The sequence below is a fragment of the Protopterus annectens genome, chromosome 14.part0, assembly GCF_019279795.1.
Source record: "Protopterus annectens isolate FY-2018-M chromosome 14.part0, PAN1.0, whole genome shotgun sequence".
Taxonomy (NCBI): Eukaryota; Metazoa; Chordata; order Ceratodontiformes; family Protopteridae; genus Protopterus; species Protopterus annectens.
In genome coordinates, this window is record NC_056748.1 from 832,039,933 (window position 1) to 832,060,067 (window position 20,135).

The following is a 20,135-nucleotide window of genomic DNA, read 5'->3' on the forward strand; positions in this document are numbered from 1 at the left end:
AGCATACTCTAAGACTGAACCAATTTCTATTTGGTTAGATAAAATTTTGAACCCTATTGTTCAAAGTTCAAGGTTTTATTTAAAAGATTCATTGCAGCTGTTAGAGTTGTTACGTGAATTTAATTTGAAAAATTTTGATATGTCAGCTATATTTTTTGTAATACTGGATGTCACTTCCCTTTATACAAGTATAGATCAAGAAGTTGGAATTTATTTATTTAGGGGATATTTGACTGGTTATACTGATTTTGACAGTGTTAAGATCAACACTTTGTGTGCTTTCAAGGAAATGATTTTGGAAAGCAATTTTTTTTAAGTTTGGAACTAGTATTTTTCAGCAAATCTCTGGTGTGGACGTTTTCTAGAGTGGCTCCCTCTTTTGCTAATCTAGTTATGGCTATGTGGGAGATGAAATTTCTTGCGACACATTCTTTGACTAAGAACATTTTATTTTAAAGACGTTACATTGATTTTCTTTTTTGTGGCAAGGGAACCTTGACAGTTTCAAGTTATTCTTGCAAGACCTGAATTATTCCACCAGTTTTTTGAACTTTACCCTGGGAGGGTTTGGGAAAACAATAGACTTCCTGGATATTCATTTGGAACTACTTGATGACAGTTTTAGTTTCAGTAGTAGTATCCACAGGAAATCTACCTTCGTCAATCAGTACCTACACAGGGACCGTCTTCACGCCCAACATATGAAAAGAGGGGTTGTCAAGGGACAACTAATAAGGTTGAACCATTTGACTAGTGAAGATTCTGTCTTTGATGGTGAGGTTAACAAACTGACTGGATTTTTTTGCAGCCAGGGGATATGATTTGTTTTGGTTATGTAACATTGTTGCTGAAGTTATAACTGAGACAGTTTAGCTAGCCCCATTTTGACAGGCAATTTCAGTGTGGCAAGTAGGGTTAATCAAAACAACAAGGTGTTTGAGCTTGCCTTCCCATTGCCCATTTCAGATGGAATGGACATTATTAGGCGTATTATCAAGGAAAATTGGAAGATGTTGCTTGGACATTCTGAATTGGTGAGAATCCTGCGTAATCAACCTTTGTTTACTTATAAAAAGGTAAGTAACATAAGAAGTATACTTGAAAGTACTTCTAAGACATCACACAATGGGGTCAAAGACCCTGTTGGGACTTTTGCTTGTGGTCACTGCAGGGAATGTAGATACATAGCCAGTTCAGGTTCTGTTGAGTTGAAACATTTCAAGAAAGTTATTTGGGCAAAGGACAGGTTTACATGTGATTCTGTGGGCATTGTTTATCTTGCAGTATGTAATTCTTGTACCAGTTATGTTGGCAAGACCATCAGGTCATTAAGTAGAAGGATTTACAAACGTGTTGGCAGTGAGAAACAGGAATAATGCACTGGCACAACACATTTTATTATGTAACAATTTTAAGAAATTTACATTCTTTGTTTTAGACAAAGTAGTTTGTGGTCCTTTGGTGGGTAATTTTAAAGCCTTATTAGAATGTAGGGAAACTAAATGGCAGATAGCTTTAAGAGCAGACTGCCCTCCAGGACTAAATGAAACTATTTACATTGTGTTTTCTTCATTTATAAAGGCTTTGATGTAATGAGCCAAGCTGTTCACAAAATAGGCTTTATTTGATGAAACATCATGTAGTTTTATTGTTGACTATTATATACATACATTTTCATGTTTTTATACATATGCAATGTTAACAAATTTGTATTGTATTTTTAAATTTTCATGACATCAAAGTGGCTGTTTAAATGATTTATTTGAAAGGCACGAGTCAGAGCTGGATGTGGCAGAGTTAAAGATGTTGAGATTTGCACTGGGTGTGACAAGGATGGACAGGATTAGGAATAAGTATATTAGAGGGTTAGCTCAGGTTGGAAGGTTTGGAGACAAAGCCAGAGAGGCAAGATTACGTTGGTTGGGTTGTGCTGAGGAGGGATGCAGAGTATATTGGGAAAAAGATGCTAAGGATGAAGCTGCCGGGTAACAGGAAGTGAGGAAGGCCTAAGAAAAGGTTTATGGATGTGGTGAGAGAGGACATGCAGGTGGTTGGTGTGACAGAGCAAGATGCAGAGGACAGGAAGAAATGGAAACGGATGATCTGCTGTGGTGACCTCTAACAGGAGCAGCCGAAAGAAGAAGATGATGATTTGAATCATTTTGTCATTGGAGGATTTTTTTTGCACATGACAAGTATTTAAAGGGTGGTTTCAAGTTTTTGTATTTCTTCTGATGAAGTTTGTGGCGTTTTATTAAACGAACAAAAGTTTATAAGTTTTTGTGGTCCAGTTCCTTCCTGGCCTTGGGTTTGCTGCCTTTTCATTTAGACTCTTTTACTAAATTATCACTTTCAAATAGGAAAATATGCTGTAATATACTTAAGCAATGCTATATATAAAAAAGCTCCTTGCCACTTTGGCAGGATATGTTTATGGTATGAACATAAACATATCACAAACAACTAACAATATGAACAGTTGCAGGACAATCGGAAATAAAATAGTAATAAACAGATATTTTGCATTAAAGAAAATATCTGAAAGACTACCAGAATTGGCTTATGGTAGGTACTGGGCTGCTGGGCTGCAGCCCCACCAGTTTTGTTTTTCAGAAGTATTTCTAAAATGTTCTTATTGAATTTGTTAAAATAATTTTTTTATTTAAAGTTAGTCATGCTTAGTGGACCCCTACACAGCATGCAGTGTGTATTGTGTTTTCATGGAATTATGATCCTTAAAAAAAGTTTGTCTCAGCTCAGCAGCAGACTGTAGACTTAGTTCCCCATAAAAAACAAAGCAGTTATGCCTTGTGATACCATCACTTGTTATAGGAAGACTAAAACAGCACTGATTTCAAAGCTGGTTGGGCTGCAGAACAAAGCAGTGAATAGCCATTTCCTCATTGGCCAGCTGCATCAGGTGGTGCCTGAAGCAGCCTGAAGAATAGGCAGAATTGAAAGCAAAACCTATGTTGTCTGTTGCAGTCTATAAAGGCAGAGAGTAGACAAGCATGAAAACAGTGATTTATTATTAGAATTCTTTGTTTCAGCTCTCCCAGTTTAGGATACATAGATATATATGCATTTTGTGTATTGCTGCATGGATGGCCTTATAGTAAAGATGTTGGTTTAGTAATAGAACTTGGAGGGAAACTGAATTGTCTGCACTGCAAACTTTTACTTCAACTCCCAACACTTGTGCTACAGCTGGGCTTGCCATTATGTTTGAACTCCTTCTCAACATCCAGCTGAAAGAATGTAGAAGTACCTTGAAGCGTAACAAACACCTTGTAAAATAAGATTAGAAACTTACATTTTGTATGTAATTTTGCAGTCAGGCTGAGAGGGAAAGGAAACAAAGGAGAGAGGTGTTCTTAAAGACAAGTAGCATAATATTTTACATGGTGTCTGATTTCCAAGTATTTCCAAGAGCAAAGCAGAGTTGTGGTAAGACTGGAATGTGCCAGGATTTGAGTCTCAACAGCACATTTCTCTGTGTTCCAATGACCACCACTGAACTCTGATACGTAAATGCACTTTTGTAATTAATTTTCAATATTCTGAGAGTTGCAGATAGCTTCCATACCTGTGGTAGTGGTAGAAGACAAAATGTCAATACTGAGCCCAAAAGTGGAAGAATTTTGTGGGGTGCATAGCTCTTGTGTCTTACACCATCAGTTCATGCATGACTGTCTGGTATGATGCAGAAAAGCAAAGGTATCACATTTCACTCCTTTTAAGTACGGGGTGGTTAGAGTTGGTTTGAGGCCAGAGGCTGTGTAATCTGGCTGGGTAATGATGTACCACCCATAAGCTAGGTTATGACCCCAAAATTCAGAATTATATTTCCTGAAAATGAAAGAAGTTGAAATAGTAGGTGATAAGCAGCAACACAGCAACTTGCGCTTATTCATTTTAGCAAAGAAATACTGCATTACTATGTTAAGATAGTACTTAAATTTTGTATCTTGGACATAATATGGTAACATTACTCAGTATGAATGGTTTGCCCAGTTTAATTTCTAAGTCAGGGCATAACTGAAGTTTATGAAATCATTATTGCTTGAGTCTTTGATGTTAGTTAAGAGCGTTATTCTCAGCACCTTCTGCAGGTTGTATGGTAGTGCATGTATTGATAGCATATTTAAAAACAATAGTAAATTAAATTCTGCAGTATTGAAAGCAATAACCTAAACACAATACTGTTACAGTAGGAGTTGAAGTACAGTGAGTCAGATACATGAACACATTACGTCTCTTTTGAATTAAGTAAACTGCATGTTTATCTAACCATTCCTTTACTTTATATGCACATGTAGATTTTGACAGCAGCATTAACCGTGTCACTTAGAAGAGATGGTGTCTAGCATTTATTTTTACATTCTTGCCATGAAAAAACTGAAAGTCCATGAGTTGTTTTTAGTTCTGCAGAGCTGGACATTTGCCAATGCTAATCATTTTTGCTGATGGAGTGTGACACGTGGTCATGTCTTTAACAGTCTGAGTCAGGATACTGCAAAAGGCCTGGACTATGCTTGGACCCTCATCCATCTTTTGGACCTCATGGCTGCTATGATCTTCATGGAACCATTTTCTCAACTTATTGTATGGATGTTGCAGTGAGCTGTGAGGTCTTCATGATAGCAGAGCCACCATGTGCACTTAAGCCTTCTTCTGGTAGTGAGCCCTTGTTGCTGAACTGTGGAGCAGTGGATAGTTCCCAACTTCAGGTGCACCTCCCAGTCCTGCAGACAAACCTTTTACATCTTCTGACAGTGGATGCCTGTGGTGTTGGAGAGAGCACACCAGGGCTCACCCATGGTCAAAGAGCAGTGAGTTCTCCTAAGGCGTGGACTAATGGGAAAATGGTCTGCTCATGTGTTGTGACAAGTGTAGTGTGATATCTAATAGAGCAGGGGAGCACGTTTTGTACCCGCTGTGAAGAGAGGTGATGAATGCCTAGCAGTAGGCCATACATTATGCCATCATTGTCTCATCAGTTCCCATTTCATGCAAAGTGAATTTTCTTGTGGACCCTCTGAGCTGCTCCTCCAGTCCTCTCCTGGAGCTGTAGATTCAGAGGCCATACTTTGTTCAGATGCTACTAAAGAAGGCACACTGAAGACTGACCCTTTTGATGGTACACATTGCAGTTCTTCCCATTTTCTGCTTAATGCGACACAACAAGGTGTTGGTGGGCAGATGCTATGTCCCATGGCATGGAATATTTCCCTTTATCTTTCCATCTTTTTTACTGCATCCATGCGCAATTGCTAAATTCAGGGAAGAAAGTCCAAAAGGTAATTCCCATCAGTTCATGCTGGCTAAAAGGGGTCCTAACCAAGGGTGTCCTTCATAGGTGAAGCAACATCTGGCTCCACAACAAGGCTTCGCTGTTGATGTAGACCATCTGATCCCACCTTACCTCCTAATGAAAATGTCAGAAATGATTGAGGCTGCTAGAAAGCCATCCATTAAGCAAACATGTCCCATCAAGAGTAAAATGTTGTCTGTTCGAGCAGTATAGTATCCCATGCCACCATATTTGATCAGCTCTAAGGTCATCATCCCTACATCATGTGCATTTATAGTTTGGACTTCAGCTATTCCACCAGCAAGATGCATTGTGTCAGCTGTCTGTTTGTCATAACATTGTAGAGTACAGTATTGTGACCCAGCACTGGTTGAGTTTGAAGCTTTTTAAAGGATTTCTACATTGGAGACACCATCCTTTCATAGCATTTAATCTTTGTGACTGACAGGGTTCTGTTTTCCCCATTTGAACCTGATGGATCAGCAATATTGAAGTTTATATCTTGAAAAAGCTTTTGTTCTTGTGGCCATCACTTCTACTTGCTGGATCTTAGAGTTGCAGTAGTCCCTTATGTGTGGGGAACCATAGTGTGTCTCTTAGGATTTAACCCAGTTAACTTCTTGAAAGTAGTTTCCAAATTGTGCCTAAAACTGCCATTCTTTTCTTTCTGCTGTTTTCACTGAGATGGAAACTTTACACCCTGGGTATGTACTGCCAGCTCAGTCTGACAAGGTAAGTGCACAAGTTTAAGAAGAGTGAACAGTTGATTGTTTCCTTTGCTTCTGGAAGGAGTGTAGGACTGGCAGTCTCCAGGCAGACTTTCCATGTGGATTGCAGCTACACTATTTTCTACAATTGTGGGGCTCATAGCCTGTTGGACAATACTTTTGTTCAAGGCCACTTCATTAGAGGTATGGATGCTTCTAGCAATTATTTTAAACATCACTTTGATGCAGACGTTTATTTAGCAGCCCCTTGGTCTGCAGTTCACTCCTTCTGAGTGTGTTATTCTTTAGTGTGTCTAACAGCTGGCCTTTCCTTAACGTGTCTGTATTTCAATACTCAGCCTTCTGGTTTTCTGCCCTTCTGGCTATCCTCCAGCCCCTTCCACTTACATTAATACACTAATTAGGATTAATTGTAGTTGTAGACCTTCAAGGAGAGTCATCAAAAACAGTATTTGATTTTTGAGGAGATCCCCTTTGTTGATGGATAACAGATAGCCCTTACCTTTGAACTGCCATTCCATTTTCACCACGACATTTAGAGGCCTCTTGATAGGACAAGAAGGACAAGGGCATCTTAATGACAAGATGGAAGGGAAAAGGAGGGGTACCGTCCTGGCCTGGCAGCTGTAAGGTTGTACACAGGAGATGGAGAGAGACAGAAGCAGTGACTACACTCAGACTTCTACAGTTATGGCAAGATGCTAACTCAGTAGTTCTGTCTTCATCATGTAAGTCAGTGCTGCAGGCCCTGTCCTTGGGAGTGTGGTCCACCTGTGGAAGAACTGGGCAGTATACCTTTCAAGATTGCTGAAGTAAACTCAACCCCAACCCTAAATATGTGATCTGGTCTGTAGTATCTCAGGCAGATGTGAACAGAAGACCGACTGGCTGCTCCAAGGATATCTTTAGTTAAAACTCCTTTCAGAAGACTATGGTAGTGGTTGTGCCCCTGATGGTGTGAGAGCTCATCTCTCCTGCTGTTTTCCATTGTACTTGTGGCAGAAAATAATGCAGTGGGCACTCCATTTGGAAATGGTGTATTTGGAAATGGGAAGTCCTCTTCAAAGAATTACATCCATGACCATTTATACTTTTTAGCATAGATACAGCGGTAGCTGTTGTAGACACAACATAAGCTGCATCATGGGTACATTTTATACCATGTTTAGTTAGCTTGAGAGCAGTCTGAACCTGTTCAAGATATTCCCTATAATCCTGTTTTTATTTACAGCTGTCCATGATCTGTTTCAAAATATATTCCTGGACTTTCAGTATGCAAACTTTCCAGTTTAAAATATTAAAGGCAAGAGTAGATCAGGTGAATGCCTTCTTGCCATGTGTCATATGCCATATGTGTCTAGGAATCCATCTATCCCATCATATTAGATAAGGTATTCTTGCTGGGTGGAGTTTTTTTGTTGGTCTCTGGGGATTGGGTGTTACATTCCATCACCAAGTTTTTATGTAGAAAGGAATGAGATCCTTGGACCCTATAAAATCACTCCAGTCTTATTAGGGGCTGGAAGCTGAGAATCAGGTTCCGGCAGTTGGAATTGAATGACATCTAGAAAGGCTCCTTGCACTGGGGCAAGTGCCACTAGTTTGCGGGGGGGGGGTCATAGCACAGCATACTTGGGGCCCGTTCTTGTACAGCTGCAGTCTTTGAAGCTTGCCATTTAAAATGGACCGTCATCAGGTTAAGGTGTCAGCAAAGGTGAGATCCTCAACTGAAGTCTAGACTTAATATTTATTCATTGATGGAGTAATATTCCAGAGGTGAGGACATGTGATCTATAGTTAGGGCCATCCTCATCCTGCTGAGTGGGATCAGAGTTTGGCCTATCCCTTTTCTACTAGAAGAAGATGTCCATACCCCTTTCAGGGGGATATTCCTCTTTAGTGGAGAGCCTGCTGTGGTCAGTCTGCTATCCTTCGAGAATGCTAAGAAATTCTTGAGCTAATGAGAACCAGTCTTGAGAGGGGAAAGAGACATATGACTCTTGGGGCTTCCTCGGTTCTGATCTTAGATGTTTGCCAGTGGGAGTGCCTGAAGCTGCCAGGTGGGGAATTTCTTCTGTTTGTAATGATTGGGTCATCCTGACTGATGTTTAGCAGAAGTAAGCTGTCTCCACCTATTTAAATGAGCAGGCATCTTTCTAACACTAGCAAGTTTTCATTGCCTTGCTTAGGATGTATGAAATCTCTCTTGTCTTTCTACGACCGACTTTGAAAAATAATTTATTATAATTAGAATGTGCTCACAACAATTCTTGCATTTATGCCTTATATGTATTAACTGACACAAGAATTAAACAAGCAGTCCATATGTGTACATATATATATATATATATATATATATATATATATATATATATATATATATATATATATATATATATATATATATGTATATATATATATATATATATATATATATATATATATATATATATATATATATATGTGTGTGTGTGTGTATAATTTGTAATTCTAGTGCATATCAAAAGTGATGTTTAACATTACAGTAAAGAAAGTAGACATATTTTAATAGTGAGTTTATAAATGCATATTATAATATTGCTAGTTATGGAGAACACTGAATTTGGCATAAGTGCTGATGCAGGATTGAGGCAAACATTTTTATATGAGCTTAGAGTTTGTGTGTGTGTTTTTTTAATAATTCGTGCATTTTTCCCATGCACCATCCATCCAGCATTATTTTAATTAAGCAGTTAGGGATGGATTGATTAATACACAAAGTTAGTTAAACAGACATACAGACCAGGTAAGTCAGATGGAGGGATCATTAATTATATTTGTAAGTGGGCTACTGCTCCCCAACCCCTATCTCTAAAGATAGTCAAAGAGAGTTGGGGAGGTGCCAGCCCCCTTACAAAGGACAAATAACAAGAAAACTTGATATAGCTCTTTGTGTTTAGCGTTGTGTGGAAACTTCCCCTCCACTAGTTGCCAGCACATGTCAAAATGATACAGCAGTACTGTAATTTGACGACTGCTACATTATTTTGACAGGAATGGAGAAACAGGAGGATTCAGTGCTGTCCATTAGTGGTATAATGTTTATAGCTATAATATGTGCACCATATTTTTGTTTACAGAATAGCCATTTTCTTTATAGCTTTACTGCTAACATTGAGAATGCCCATGGTGACTTTATTTTTTGTGTGGTACAGCTCTAACAATTGTTTTGAAGTGGTTTCTCTTTCATTAATTTCCAGGCCAGTTTCCCAGCAGTTTTGTGGAATGTGTTCCTATTCCCAGTACACAGTGTGGCGAGAAGCTCATGGTATGCACAGATGACTTCACATCTCATGAACATGGAACTCTGTCCCTTAGGAGAGGTAAGGCCTTTAAATTGATATGCCAGGAAACTGAGAAGGACATGCCATTGGAAAATATTGAAACACATTTTTTTATGTATAGGTGGAGCAGATGTTAGCATTATTGTGCATGTCCTGCACTTTTCACAGCTCACAACCCAGCACAGAAGGTACCATATCACCTTCAGATGTCCATTATTTCCTCGTTCTCTGAGCCATTAGCAAAGTGTATCTGCTCCATCAGGTTAACCAGCTGTCTTACCAATTTTGAAGAAACTCTTGCAATACATATGCATATGTTTATATGTATGTGTGTGTGTGTGTGTGTGTGTGTGCGCGCATGCATATACTTACAAGTCATGCTTACAGGTTTTTTGGGATAGTGGCTTGTTGTAAAAGACAGTGGATATGTATTATTACACTTATGTTATTGTAGGTTTTGTAAGCTTCAGCATTTTTCATTTCTTTCTTTCAGTATTTGTGGCTTTCAAAACATCTGTGTTCAGTAAATTGTGTCAAACACACGATCTGTTTATGCATACATTCATATAATGTCTGTGAGTGTCTGTATAGATGTGTGTGTAGAGAAGACTGGTTATTTTCCTGAAGCCTGGAAAAACTGCCATTGTAATGTCATTGCATAAGGGTGGCCCAGCAGTAGACTCCAGTAGCTACACACAAATTAGTCTCTCTGACCTTATATGTAAAGTTATGGAGCATATTATGTCAGTTATTGTTAATCTGGACATAGAAGATATGTTAACCTTGGACCTTCATTGTTTTGGCTTTGTCAAATGAAGGCTCTACCTCTTTAAACTCATTAATTTCTTTGAAAATTCACTAAAGCAGTGCATAGTGGTTATGTAGTACATACAACACATCTGGACCTGGACAAGGCCTTCTGCACTATTCCCCATGGAGGCGTTATTGTCGCATGTAAATCTTTATGTTGTGTGGTTGATAGCTAACTGTCGGACAGACCTCATGTGGTTAGTACAGGAGGAGCCATTCAGAAAGAGAAGAAGTTTATCAGTGGTGTTTCAGTGTTAGAATATTCTGTTAAAAACAAAAATGTAATTGCATTTTCTAGCCTGTAGAGAACTACGAAAGATTATCAAAAACATAGTATTCTAGGCTTAATAGTCACTAATTCAAGTGATATTTAACTTGCTGAGGTGAGATCTTCACTGGCAACCAGTGACTGTGTAGTATGCTTCACCTTAGGTAGAGCAAAGGATACCAACAGGGCAAAGACAACAGTGTGGAATAGAGAAAAGTGAACTGTAAGCAGCTGAGAGTGGAGTTACGCAATGAATTAGGAATATGGTGAAGAAGGATGGGAGGCAAACAACTTTTGGACAGCTGTCAAATACATGATGCACTCAAGAAGTATTGCTGTCTGTGTAAACCCAAGCACTCACATGCGCACACACACACACACACACACACACACACACTTGTGTTCCCACGAGCCAGCAGTAACAGTGGCTGCAGCATCCCAAGGGCTAGGGGAATCACCACATAATGGAAGCTGTATCACTGGGCATAAAATATCTTTTATTACTCAGTCCAGTGTTCCATCTGCAGAAGTACATGCACAGAGTAGTAGAAAAAATGACCCTACATATATGTATTGTTTCATCTTCACAGATGATATCAGTTGTGGCAGGCTGTGTGATAGCTATGATTTGCAGCCAGCTCTTATTTGTTTTTTAACATATTGATCCTTTTAGTTTGGGTGCCAAGATTGCCATAGTACCACTGTACTGAATTTTCTAGTAGTAGTTTTTTATCTTAAAATAGAAAAAAAGTTATTTAAAAATTCCCAACCCTGAAGTAGTTTAGGAAAATAATAACTATTCATCTTTGACTATTTATGTCACTTCACCACTTTTTCTGATATGCTCAGCATCAGCAGATCATGATGAATGGCCATTGAGAAACAGTAAAAAACATGTTTTATTTACTTCTTTAATGGAAGATAAGCTTCTCCTTCAATAGGGTTTTCTTTCCCATTTACACTCTGATTTTACTAGTCTAAGATTGCTACATGCTGGGGAAAGTCAAATTCTTAAACTGCAGTAACTTCAGTCAGTGACATACATAGCATTTTTCTTTCGTGCAGTGTTAACGGATATAGTGTTTAAGATCTTTTCTGCACTTAGTTATACATCTAGTTTAGAATTCAGATCTTTTCTGCACTTAGTTATACATCTAGTTTAGAATTCAGTGTTTTCATCACTGCAGTTATTATACTAACAATACCCTAAACAAATTTTAAAAAATGCCCCCTACCTGCACATAGAAATGAGATTGCATGCTAATTGATTGCCATCCGGTGGTGTGAACCTTGGCTTTAGATGGTCACTGATGTCACGCCCCGACCCCATGTGCAAAAATGGGGAAAAGGAGGCTGTGGATGGACGCAAGTTTGATTACCGTGCTGTATTTATTCAGTCCTTTCTATATACTATTAAGTCATGCCTAACCTGTTACTGCATGAGGTAAACACTGACGCTGGTCAGCTAATGTCAGTGCTTACCTGGAGTCATTTCTTCAGAGAACACAAAGAAAAGCACATGCTTAGAGCAGCTGAGGAATTTCTCTTTTTCATCTATGCTTGTGATATGTGTGTGTGTGTGTGTGTGTGTGTGTGTGTGTGTGTGTGTGTGTGTGTGTGTGTGTGTGTGTGTGTGTGTGTATGTGATGGGATACTGCCTAATTAGACTGTGGGTTCAGGTAGTGCCACATTAGAGGACGTTATTTCATTTGGAGAGTAATATACACTGTCTTAGGGAGTGGAACAAAGAGTTAAATGTTGTGGAGTGTCTGGTAAGCACATATGGGCCAAAATTGTGTGTGTATGGGTATGTGTGTGTCTATATGTGTTCGCACTTTAGATAGGAAGCTGAAAAAATTTACTCTGTTTGGAATTTCTTTCACCTGATTACAATCAGACATCAGAGGTTTACTCCGTTGGAAAAGGTTTATCGTTGGAATAGGAGACTACTTATGAAAAAATTGGCTATTTTGACTAGATTGTAGTTAAACTTATCTTTTTGACTTTTGTGTGTGTGTGTGTGTGTGTGTGTGAGAGAATCGCAAAGTGAAATAAATTATTGTCAAAATTTGTTTCATCTTCTGCTAGTCAAACATCAGAGAAACACTCCGTGAGAAAGTGTGTTTATTCTGGGAGCAGTATAGTCTTTGGGTGAAAAAAATTATGTTCACTTTTATCTGTAGAAATTTTATGCAACTTTATCACAGTCAAAGGAAGAAGTCATATATTCTAGGGTGAACTATGTGAAAGAAGCCAAACATGATGATGTTTGTTATTTCATTAATGACATAAGGTAATCCATATGTTTGGGATTCAGAATTATTACTTTAATTGTATATATCTAATCCATTTTTTTTTCATTATAATATAATAATCTGTATGTGCCATTAGGTTCAACTACATTCATTTTCCTCATTGGGTAACTACAAAATGCATCAAATTCATAAATGTATCTGCTAATATTATCAGAAATAAATCCAGTTAGAAGCAGTATAAAATAATTACAAGAATTTAAAAAATGAGTACCAAGAATTGTTAATTAAAAATCCAGTGTGCAGCTGTTCCATTACATTTCCACCTAAAATCATATCTTAATTACAGTTAATTGAATGAGCAAATATGCTCTCCAGAAAACATTACTAGAAGAAGTTGAAATATTTCACTGATATAATCCCATATTAGTAGAGACGACTTGTATTCCTGCATGACCAGTAGCGTGTGCTAAGCAGATAATTTACATTGTTTGGTTTCGGTAAATAGTGTTTAATATGTTTTCTTTAAATTAAAAAATGCAGTGTATACAGTATATCTGTGATGATATGGGCAAGTGCCACCATAGCCAGCTGTAGTTTTGTAAAGAATGATATGTCCTTTGAATATCAAACTGGTTTGTACAAGATGCTTGTGTTTCAAATGTATTAGAACTGTATGGCATATGTATATCAAACTGATTTTGCATAGATACTTGTGCTAAAAATGTATCTGTGAGCTTTGCTTGTATTGAAATGTATCAACAGTGCACCCTGCTGAAATGAAGTGAAATGTACATATATTTTTTGTAGCTGAATTAAATGTGTATGTTTTAATAGAGGATACCGGCACAGCAGAGGTTAACTTTAAGAAAAATAAGGGAAATGTCAATGAACTGTTGAATCATTAAAGTGGCACCTCACAGTGCTGAATAGGACCGGAGATGCTGGGTCTGGGACAGAGACTTTGTTCATTAGCTCAGTGAAAAGAGGGGAGGCCTCAGACACTGCCACAAACATTTGGATGTGTATTGTGGCCATCTGTGCTAATTCCCTGTCCCAGCTTCAAAGGGAAATACTGTGAGAACCTAGATTCAGGTGATCAGATGAGGTCATTCTGCCAGCCATCTTGAAAATTATATTTTAGATATAAAAAAAAGAAGTCTCAAATTATAGAGTATTTTGTTTGGGAAGCCTGACTAGAAGGACTTTTACCCATAGCATCTTGCCTTGTGGTAGTAAGTAACTTAACTAGAGAGCAGTAAAATTATTTTAGATTCAGTCAGGAATATAGTTAAGCTTAGTTTAGAGAGTGTTCTTCTTTATCTGTATGAGTCTGTCCATCAGAGTTAATTTTAATATTTTCTGTGATTTGAACTCTGGTTTACTTTGAATATATATTCAGTATTTTCATGTAATCTTATTATTTATTATTAAATATAGTTAAAACGTTTATTGTGGATTATCCTTGTAGAAAGTACTTAACTTTTGAGGGTGCTTATATTCGTTTGGTGACACTGTGTGGGCCACTCCAGAAGGTCTAGCTGTCTTGGTGAACTACTACCTTTTGTATTAGCATTAATATTACTCTGTATAATTGAACACCTTTTGTAAGAGCCTTATAGTACTGACTGGTGGCAGTGATAACTACCTTATAGTCTGGGCAAAGTTGTACAGTGGGTAATCTTTGTCTGCCTTTCCCAGGTGTGTCTGTGTGTGTGTCAGCTAATTGGGGCAGGGACATGAAGCACTGGATTTACAGAAAGGGTGCTGGAGGACTTGGCTTGGACACTTGGCTGAGGACCTAACCCTTCAGCTGTACCAGTGGGGAGTCTTATTGGAGATCTGGAGGGAGACTGATATAGAGACATCCAGACCCTGGGCTAGGTGTGTTGCCCATGTGCTGTTAAGGGAAACTGTACTTAATGCAGAGAGCTCTGCATCTGGAAATACTGAGTGTATCCATTTGTATTCCAAGTGCACGTTCCTCTCCAGTGTCAGTGATGAGGATTCAGGTTCCTTGATTACTGGCTCAGAATGGTGATGACACAATGTCCTTCTATTCCTATATTGCAGTATTCTTGGTGTGGGATTTTTCACCTCAGGCAAAACCCGTATGTCAGCTCCTATACAAAAGCTTTAGCTTGGCTGTTGCAGTTGCATGGGATGTCACACGTAGGGCCATAAACCAGGGACCTTAACTGTGACATCTGCACGCACAAACCTCAGAACTTTTCAGCCGCAGACGACCATCACATCGTGTGCTTTGCTCCTTCACCACAAGACGTCTAAAAGCTGAGTACCCTGTTGGGTTTTTTTCTTGTTTGACCTCTAGCTAAAACATGTTTTGTTGTAGTAAACTTAAGCCGATGTCAGCAAAAAAGGACAAATGCCAATGCGGGTGCCAGATGCCCCAAAAAGATACGCATGACTCCTTTGTTTTTTGCCTAGGCTGAGAGCACAATCACACTGCTTGCTCTATCTGCCAATCCTTCATTCCTAAGACCCTACACAGCCATCAGGCTGCACTTAATCTTTACCTAGAAAACCAATGACTTAAAAATTTAGCACTTAGGATGGATCCCAATTCGGAAGCCCCGACTGAACCTCCGCAAAAGAAGGCCAAGGTTCCTAGGCCCTCTTCCACTGCCTCTCCACTTTTAGATGCCCCGCCAGCTACCAATTTAGGAATTGAGGTACATCCAACAGATCTCTCGACTTTGATGGTAACCTTCGAGGAAGCCGCTTTGCATTTGACAACATGCACGTCCATGGAGCTAACCCAGACATCGGCTACCGCCGAAGTCAAGGGGGGAACCAGACACAGCTAGGCCTCTGACCGGGATACCTCCTTCTGACACCACTACCCATAGCTAGGCATCCAATTCCAGGCCTACGCCTAAGACTACCCCAGTTAAAAAGAAACAAATCCAAACATCCGGCTAAACCCACCAAAGGCCTACCTGATTGGTAGTCCTTCTCCTCATCTTTGCAGGCCTTTATGGCCCTTAGGCCCTCAGCCTCTAATCCATCTATTCTTCCTCTCCTCAGCCCTAGGCCTGCCTCTGTCTCCTTTCTTCCACCTACAAGGACAGGGAAGAAGCGCAAGAGACTGCAGGCTTTCTTCTGACAAAGGTGGCTTTGGCAGGGTAATTCCTGTAATATTTGGGAATAGGAGACACCAGAAGATGCTTGATGTCTTGCAATTCCTTACTCTTTTCTTGCAGCTTTTTGAATAGGTCTGCTGACCAACTGTTTTCTAAACAAGACATTAAGGTGCAGAGGGGCATCTAAGATTTTAGACTTGAAGTCTTCTGGTAAGTGTTGCAGACATAGCCAGGAATATCTCCCAAGTACAGTGGCAGATGCTGCAGATCGTGCAGAGACCTCTGCAACATCATAACTACATCTAATGGAGTGTCTGGCTACTTGGGCAGCCAGAGATAGTTTGGAAGAGATGTCAGATTTAGTGGGTTTATAGGTAGATACTAGGCTATCTGCCCGAAGGCATTTATAAGCCTAGCCGGAATGTGTTGGCTTACACCCCCTTAGATTTGTTCCCTGTACCTCTGTCCAGCAGAGCCATTGAAGTGATCCCCTGGGTATACTTTCTGTTTCCCATCCACTCGTCAGGGTTTCTCTTGAAGAGGGTTAGCTAGGAGCTCTGCCTAATGTAAATTGGAATCTTGTTCCAGAGCATGGGAAGTCTCTGGGACAGGAATCTATCCCTCCAGCATGTCCTATTTATTGTTGTGGTGAGGTTTAGATCCCTAGAGTGTGTGGCTCGAGGGGATATGGTTTTCTTTAGGTGGAGCATGTCCATCAGTTCTGATTTGGACATGGCCTTGTATGTAAGGCAGAGATCACCTCTGAGTAGGCGGTATGCAACCCTGTACAGCTAGACTTTCTTCAGTCGAGCTGCATAGGGCATCTGTTTGAGGCCAGTGATCCTCTTGGTAAGGGACTTTTGTGGTCTTTCCAGCTGTTGCAGGCGTCTTGTAAGGTACATCCCAAGTGGGGAGTTGTACTCTATGATGGGTCTGATGAGTGATGTGTAGAGAGGCACAGTAACCTCTCTTGATCTGGATGCAAACCCTTTTGTGAATAAGTGGGCCACATAGAAGGATTTTCTAACCACTTTGGCAATGTGATTGTCAAAGGAGAGGTTGCTATCTACTTGGGTCCCCAGATCCCTTATTACATATTCCGTATTTAGGGGACTAACACCTATGTGGTAGTTTGTGGGTACTATGTTTTTTCCAAAGGTGATGACTATACACATTTTGGCATTTAGCTTGAGGCCATGGTTTTGACACCAGGTATCTGTCTCAGTGAGACCCTTTTGGAGGATGTCTGTGTCAGCCGGAGAGTCAATTATAGCCCCTAGTTTGCAGTTGTCTGTGAACTTGGTCAGCCATAGCCCTCCTGTGCTAGCCTGTACCTCTGAGAAGTATATGCCGAACAGGAGGGGTCCTAGGACTGAGCCCTGGGGAATGCCACTTGTAACCGGTTTAGAGTCGGACCTAGCTCTTGCAACTCTTACCATGTGGGTTCTGTCCATGAGCCAGTTAGCAACCCATCTCGTGACGTAGGGGTTTATGTTCAGGCTGGTGAGCTTGTCTATAATACCTGAATGCGGAATGGTGTTGAAGGCCTTTACATGGTCTAGGTAGGCTGTGTAGACCACCTTTCCCTCGTCTGTAGCCTTGGTAACTGTCTCAAAAAAGTCTACCAGGTTTAGGAGGCATAATCTGCCCTTAACAAAGTCGAACTGGGTAGGGTCCAGTGTTTGGAGGTTCCCAGTGTCTCTGTTAATGAGATCCATGATGATGCACTCCATAGCCTTGCAGACCAAGCTAGTCAGGCTTATAGGGCGATAGTTCCCTTGGTCTCTTGTGGTTCCACCTTTGTGGCGCGAAATAACCATTGCTGTGTGCCACTGTATGGGCACGTAGCCTGTGGAGAGGCTGAGTTTGAACAGTGTGTTTAGGTGATGGGTTAGTACGTGTCTTTGATTTCAGTGGCACTACATTCTTCCTCTGCTTTAGTTCTACTAACCTATAAAACACTAAGGTCAAATAATCAAAATCTACTAGGTGGGCAACAAAACCTTTCCTTCAGCCTTCAAAAACCTTTCTTTCCTTCAGCTGAACCTTCCTCCTCTCCCTACCTCCATGGTTATGGGCCATTTTGGGGGTGAAGTTTGCACTGAACCAGTCTGCCAGCATGTTGGCTATATCGGTCGGTTTAGTGTATTTTGTGCCATTCTGCACTAACTTCGAGCAGATCTGAGAATTGCCACTTAGATTTTTGACATAGCTAAACAATGCCTTGGGTTATCTTTGGAGTCCCTGGCAATTTTTCTTTCGAAGCAAGCCTTGGATTTTATGAGGGATCGTAGTTTCTTGCTGATGCTGATCAGGGATGTCTTCGCTTCTTGGGATTTTACTCTTTTCTGCACTAGTTTCCTCCTTCTGTTGTATAGTTTGTTTTTGGCAGGGGTCCACCAGACTGGTTTCCTTTTCTTGGAGGAGTGAATCTTGGTTTTGCTTGGGATAACATGATCCATGCATTCATGTAGGTGTCCGTAGAGTGCATTTGTAAAGGATTTTGCAGCGTGGACAGTGTTATCCTTTAGCATGGGGGCTTTGAAACTTTCCACCTCGGTCTTAAGTAACATGAAGTTTGCTTTTGAAAAGTTTTTCACAGCGGCTTCTTTGATCAGGGATGGGGGCGGAATGTGTATATCCAGAGTGATTAGTTTATGGTCAGATCTAACCAGCAAGGGGTTGACCTCCGGTGTGGAACACCGGTCGACCATGTTGGTGATGACCAGGTCCAGTATGTTGTCACCTCTGGCGGGGGTGTTGGCCAGTTGATCAAGGGTGTTAGAGTTTATAAATTCTAGGAAATGTTGGGCAAGGGAGTTAGTACTTGAGTAGTTCTCCCAGTTAATGTGTGGGTAATTGAAATCACCCAATATCAGGGTGTTTGGTAGGACCTTTGTTTCCCAGTGTTTCCAGAAATGTGGAATGAGGGTCCTGGGACATGATGGGTGATCTGTAGCAAGCTACAATTTGGATTGGAGTTTTGCCCATTGTTAATTGCATGTGGATGATCTCTGAGGCATCGTGCTGTGCCACTAACCTGGAGGTGTGGGTTTCCTTGATGAATATGGATATGCCCCCGTCTTTTGTATTTCGGTCCGGGTTTTGTGGCCGAAATGTATGGTATGAGTTGTAGCCTGATAGTGCTGGGGTGCTCTCTGAAGCCTTAAACCAGATTTCTGTTACTGCACATATATCAATTTTCTCCATACTGAGGAGTGCCTCAAGTGTGTGCATTTTGAGGTTTAGACTTCTGGCAGTGAGTAGCATTACCCTCAGTTTTTTGTTAACTTGTGCTATTTACAGCGGTGGGTTTGTCTTTTGAGCCTTGCCTAAAAAAGGCACTATGGGGGTAGCAAGAGCCTTGGCCAGTATTCGAAAGCCTAATGGTGACAGGTGCAAGCCATGCCTAGCGAAGCAGCGTGGCTTGTCGAGCATGTCATCCCAGGCTGACGGACACTGGATCCCCTTTGAATGACACCAGAAGCTTAGCCAAATGTTGAAATTGATAATTTTTTCGGTATACCTTGGTATCATTCTTGGTGAGGGCCGAATGCTACTCAGGGTCAGGGTCATACCGGCCTGGGCTACGTGATCAGAGAGCTCCTCCATGTCTCTCTTCATGTAGTCCAGGGAGGTACGGCTCAGGTTATTCACACCAACATGGACAATGACAAAGTCATATTTGTACTTGTTCTGGAGTGACCTGAGTGCTTGTGTTATGTGGCGGATCCTGGCACCCGACAGGCAGCTAACAGTAACCTTCTCCTTGTTCAGCCTAATGAGTGGGGCATCAGTGTGCCTGACTATAGAGTCACCTATTACTAGTGTGTTGGGTATGTTATTTTGCCTTAAGGGCTGTGATTGCGTGGCACACTGGTTTTGTGAAGTATGTGTTTCATGGTTTGTGTTTGGGGGGGGGTGGAGGTTGCTTGGATGTTTGCTTTGGAGGTCTCTGTTGCTTTTGTAGATTTTTATTTAGAGTGTCCGAGTATGTTTTCATGTATTTATGTGTGTTTTTTGCCAGTGCTGGTTTCATAGGTCTATGTGAGACTGGTGGTGTGAAAGTAATTCCCTTCTTCGTGGACATGCATGTCGTCATCTGTGAAGTGGCTTCCTCGAAGGTCACCGTCAAAGTCAACAGATCTGTCTGATAGCTCTCAACTCCTAAATCAGTAGCTGGTGGGATTGCCGAAAGTGGAGAGGCAGTGGAAGAGGACCTAGGAATTCTGGCCTTCTTTCGCGGAGGTTTAGTCAGGGCTTCCAAAACGGGATCCATCCTAAGTGCTAATTTTTGTTTTCTAGGTAAAGATGAAGTGCAGCCATACGGCTGCAT

The 20,135-nt window shown here is 40.5% G+C and overlaps 1 protein-coding gene across 8 annotated transcripts in view; it reads left to right on the forward strand.

Moving 5' to 3' along the window:
- The window catches only part of LOC122789279 (dynamin binding protein), a 1,317,438-nt gene that overhangs the window by 482,477 nt on the left and 814,826 nt on the right, over positions 1-20,135 (forward strand). For all 8 annotated transcript variants that reach the window (XM_044056581.1, XM_044056587.1, XM_044056586.1 and 5 more), the window contains one exon: positions 9,282-9,404. In XM_044056581.1, coding sequence (XP_043912516.1) covers positions 9,282-9,404 — 123 coding nt within the window. The remainder of the gene's footprint in view (positions 1-9,281; positions 9,405-20,135) is intronic.